This window comes from Brassica napus, chromosome C4, assembly GCF_020379485.1.
Source record: "Brassica napus cultivar Da-Ae chromosome C4, Da-Ae, whole genome shotgun sequence".
Classification (NCBI taxonomy): domain Eukaryota; kingdom Viridiplantae; phylum Streptophyta; class Magnoliopsida; order Brassicales; family Brassicaceae; genus Brassica; species Brassica napus.
The window spans coordinates 17,092,966-17,098,443 of NC_063447.1; the positions used below are offsets into that span (position 1 = coordinate 17,092,966).

At 38.4% G+C, this 5,478-nt stretch overlaps 1 protein-coding gene across 1 annotated transcript; it reads right to left on the reverse strand.

The window, feature by feature from the left end:
- Window positions 1-882: 882 nt before the first annotated feature.
- Window positions 883-1,437, reverse strand: LOC106350670. The gene has a single exon (XM_013790524.2). It carries the CDS (start codon window positions 1,435-1,437, stop codon window positions 883-885), a length of 555 nt encoding a protein of 184 aa, XP_013645978.2.
- Between the last annotated feature and the right edge of the window lie 4,041 nt (window positions 1,438-5,478).

Here is a 5,478-nt window from a genome sequence, read left to right on the forward strand (position 1 = left end):
TCAATTTCGCATCATGTTTTAGACAAGGATGGCCAATCCGGTCATGCCATAAAGTGTATAATTTTGTGGGTAAACCATTCTGGTTACCATAATTTTTGCGTCTATCTTACTGATCTTGGCATAGTCTAGATCAATAGAGAATGCAGGTATAGTCTAGACTACTTTTCTACGGTCTTGGGCGATTTTCATAACTCTGAATGAACTTTTGTTTCTTTTTTCACATTGTATCATTGTGGAAACCATTCTTATATCTCTATATAATCTCAATGGGTTTCTCTGGGTGAATATAAAGCATCTAAATGTTTGCCCTTATACATATCTGGCCGTAGCCCTTAATGTGTACCATACACGCAATTTATAAACTCATATTGGCATTTTCAATAATAAAACCATTCATCTTATTAAATAAAATAAGATAAGATAATAGAAATAAAGTAAACTCAAAGAAATCATACTATTAAAAACGTAAGTAGCAAAGCAAAGCAAACATAAATCAAAGCAAAAGCACAAAAACAGAATGTCGAAATCATCTCATTCTCTTAGGCAATCTGAAGTCTTATAATCCATAAGGTCATCCTGGTCATGATCAAAATCGTTTTTCCCATCATGGTGGACCAAATGGGCTTCTGGATTCTTCCATTTCTGGCTCTCTTGATAGAGGTCACAAAGATGTCTGGGAGTCCTACAATTCTTTGCCCAATGGTTATCTATTCCACACCTGTGGCATACTGATTTGGACGAGTGTGGTGGTTTAGAGATACCACTGCTTCTGCCTCGATCACAGCCATAGCTGGGACCGGCCATAGCTGGGACCACTACCACAGTTATAGTGGTTCCCTTTCCCACGGCCGTGTGAGCTATAATTGCCACGCCCACCACGTCCTATCCACCACGGCCTCCTCTACCATAGCCATTTCCATAGCCGTGTGGTTTATCATGATGGACGTGGTTACTTTCTTTGGTAGGTTCTTTCTTTTCCTCTACAGCCTTATTGGCTTCAGGTAATGGAGTTGATCCAGGAGGTCTCATCTCACTGTTCCTCATGAGCAACTCATTATTAGCCTCAACTAATAATAGGCATGAGATCAGATCAGTATAGGTGGTGAAACCTTTCTTTCTGTATTGCTGTTGCAGCAACACGTTGCTAGAATGGAATGTGGAGAAAGTCTTTTCCAACAAATCCTTCTCTTTTACAGTCTCACCACAAAGTCTCATCTTGGAGACAATTTTGAATAGAGCTGAGTTATATTCATCCACGGTTTTGAAATTCTGGATTCTCAGATGTTTCCAATCATATGTAGCCTTTGGTAGTACCACCGTTTTCTGGTGATCATATCTCCGCTGTAAAGCGGTCCAAAGTTCTAGAGGATTTTCAATAGTGAGATACTGATCTTTTAGACCCTCAGTGAGATGATGGCGGATAATACTTATTGCCATGTATAAATTTTTGTCATTCTCTTTATTCCCCTCGATGATAGTATCACACAGCTATGGGGAAGATATGCAATGAGGCCACACGGCCTAGGTGATATATGATGCATAGCAAACTTAGGATTTAGATGATCTATATGCAGCAAGATTATTATGCACTAAGGCCACACGGCTATACTATCAAGATGCAAACAAGGCCACACGGCCACGGTGCAATTACTAGCATACGAATTCACTAAGGGTTATATAGCAATTTAGCTTTCAATCAAAGGCAATGAATCAGAATTAGGGTTTATGCGGATTTAGGGTTTCAGAAACAAGTCTGGTCAACTTAGGGTTTAGGCTTTCAGATTAGGGTTTTAAAACAATTAATCTAGCCACTGATCCTAAACTTCAAATTAATTTAGAAATCTAGCAATTAAAATTAGGAGTATGTGATTTTAAGGTTTCAAAGCCTTTAAGGTTTCATATTCGATATCAGGGTTTTTAGAAAACAGGTTATGAGATCAATCAAACTATCAACCTAACTCTCAATCAACAAGATCAATCAAAACAAATACGAATCAGACATGCTTCAATTCGGATTTATAACATGCTATTTAGGGTAAAACGAATTTAGGGTTTTCAGAAAACAGAAACAGATCAGAAGGTAAAATACTCTAGCAACCTGAACCTCAAAACAGTAAAATATTTAATCAAACAAGAAAAATCATCAAAACGGATTCACATTAGGGTTTAGGGTTTTGATTCGATTTCTAGCAATTTTAGGGTTTACATTTTCTGGGTTTTGATTTAATCATAGATCAAGGGAGATTTAAGCACACGATATGATCATTGGATCATAGGGTTTTGAGATTCAAACCCGATTAGGGTTTTGAGATTCAAAACCGATTAGGGTTTTGAGTTTAATTGATCAATAGATCAATCTCGATTTAGGGTTTGGAGATCGAACTTTAGAGCTTCGATTTACTCATTAGGGTTTGATCTATTATCCTATGGCTTTTATCATAAAGATTAGGTTTTATGGTTTCATTCTTTATCAATCAACCCAATTCGATTCATATGTTCTTAGAATTCGAATTACCTTTAGCTTAGTTGATTGTTGAAACCGGACCACCAAAGAATGAACCTCGAGCTGGACAGGAACAAGACGCGATCTGGCCTGGACGCGAGCTGGCCTGGAACAGATTGAGGCTGAGATCGCGAGCGGCTGATCGTTGAACGGGAGCAGTTGCTGTCGGATCGCGAGCGGCTCTGATGCGAACGGGACGCTTGCTGTCTGGATCGAGAGCTGAGGCTGAGTTCGTCTGAGCTGAGATCGTCTGAAGCTGAGACGGGAACGCGGGGTTGCTGATCGGGAACGTGTAGGATCGGGATGCAATCGAGATTAGGGTGTTCACCGGGTAGGATTAGGTTTGTCGATTTTTGGTTTTAGCTTTAGGGTTTTAGAGGTTATCGTGCTGATAACGTGTTATAAAACTAAGGGGAATAGTTTGTTGATGTTAGGAGTTTTCAAGGCTCCTAATCAAATGTTGTAGTATAAATGATGTCAAACCAGTTCTAAGTGATTCTAAAGCAAAGGGAATGCAAGACCATGCTTAATCTAAGTGCTATCAATTGGTGAGATGATTATGAACTAGAATACTACTAAAATGCAATAAAGAGCAAAGTTTTCTTTCTTATGAGATGGGAGAACTCATGGGCTAAGGGAATTGACCTTGGGTGATCAAGTTTCAATCTAAAGGTGGCAACTTTCAATCAATCTATCTACCTTAGAACTAGACACAATTCTAAATAAACTCTCTCTAGATGAATGCTCATTCACTAAGATAACTCAAGCATCAAATCTCTTTGGTTGAATGTTATCTAAGCAATCATTAATTTCAAGTCTATTAGTCATTTTAACACCTTTAACAACAAATCTCTTTGGTAAAGAATGTTAAAAGCTTAGTAGAGTTGGTTCAGACATTTCATCGAACACCTTTCGGGTGTGAAATGCCTAAAGCTCAAGTTTAGAGAGGCCAACTCTAAAATTGAATTAAAAGCACTCTGCTAGCAAGAAACAAGATGGATCTATACTAAAACACCTTAGATCTATTTTAATCACCCTTAGTCTCCCTAACCCATAAATCCAAAGATGACTACTCACTAATCTTCATGATAAACCCAAGAATCTTTGATGATTTGGTGTTAATCATGATTAGTGATCAAGATAATCAAGTAATCACAAGAGATAATGATCAAGATTAGATCTTTTACCTAAAAGGTTCTTTGTGATTAGATAGAAAAAAACAAGATTCCTCCTAACTTTAGACAAGAGTATTTATATGTCTTTGGTAAACCTAATGGTTTCCATTAAAAAGTCTTAAAAGCCCATAAAAACATTAAAAATTCGACTAAGGTAAAGTCTCGACTCGGGTCGAAACAACTGGGAACACCCCGCGTCGCACCACCCACGTCGGATAGTCGTCGAGCTTCTTTCTTCATGCGAGCGGGTAGGCGTCTCCGCGTGGCCTTACCCCGCGTCGGACTGTCGTCTTCTCTTCTTCCTACGCTGGTATGCGACCCCGCGTCACTCAACCCGCGTGAGATTGTCGATGCTTCGACGCGGGTAAGAGTACCCGTGATCCAAGCCGCGTTGGAGCTCTCCGTTGGCTCCTCTCGATGCCTCGACGCGGGTAAGAGTACCCGCGTTGGTTCAACCCGAGTTGTGCTCGCTTGAACTCGAACTAACTTCATTTTCCATCTCTTCTCGAGCCATAATGCTTCTAAACACTTCCAATTTCTCCATAGGGCACTCCACTACCTGATTAGGACATATGAATGCAATATGGATTCTAAAGATGCTAAATTTCTAATCTATATGATCATTATGTGCAAAATGGAGACTTAAAACAATGCAATATGCAAAATATCATTTGTATATGTTATTCATAAAACATATCGTTCCTTTATATAAGGATTACAAGATATAGAAATATGGAAAATATCAAAAACCTAAACCAACTAGGATTAAGAAAACTACTAAGACAAGAGAAAGGAAAAACATCCCAAAGACTTAGCCGCCTATGTGTATGGGCCGAGTATGGCCTTGGAAGATGCTATGGTTATGGTCATCCACAATGTAATTTATAACAGAAAAGTATTAATGCTGCCTTATTAATATTCCCTCAGCCGAACCCATACCATCGATTTTTTTTAATGAACATATCGTCGAATATAAAATTCCATAATATACATTTGATAAATGATCAAATCCATTGAAATGTGTATAGATAAAAAATGAAGTAGAAAAGAAAAAGGTAGAAATGGAAAATAAAAAGAGAGTCACATCAAGGAGGAAGAAGGTCCATTGGGTTCTTTTTGTTCCCTATCTACACTATCTACAAATTCTTCCATTAACTTTTGGAAAATAAATGCTATCAAGCTTTGATAAAAATAAATGCTATCAAGAAAATCTGAATTTAGGTTTTAAAATGTCTTTAAAATAGTCTTGGACGTTCGGTTTATTCGGGTTATACGGTTCGGTTTGTTCGGGTTTATTCGGTTTGGCCAAAACATTTCCGAAGTAAACCGATCAAAAATTCGGGTCGGATCGGTTCGGAAATCGGTTTATTCGGTTCGGTTGTGCAATGAAAAATCTATTCTGAACTGAACCAAAACTTTTGTGTGAATCGGTTTATTCGGTTCGAATGTAAGGTGATTGGAAACGTTACAAAATGGCAAGAAGCAAAGGATAGAGAAGATCTGGGTTTGATGTTGAAAAAAACACCACAGTGATAATTGAGAAGAGATATTATTACGGGTTGTTCGACGGCGAGCAAAGAGAAAACTGATCATGTCGTCTTTAGAGCATGATTATCAGGTAAAACTCATTTTGGATTTCTAAATTTTTTTTTTATCTGATTAAAAAAAAAAATTAAAACGGAACCAATCGCGGGCCGCCACGTGTCGTGGGGTCCGCAAAATAGTGTAAGAAACTGGCCAAGAGCGATCCGTAATTGGCGACATTGGTGACCGTTTTTTAAAGAAAACGTGGGGTCCACA

Excerpts from the sequence above, each read along its gene's own strand:
- LOC106350670 (XM_013790524.2), bottom strand. The coding sequence starts at position 1,437 with ATGGCAATAAGTATTATCCGCCATCATCTCACTGAGGGTCTAAAAGAT.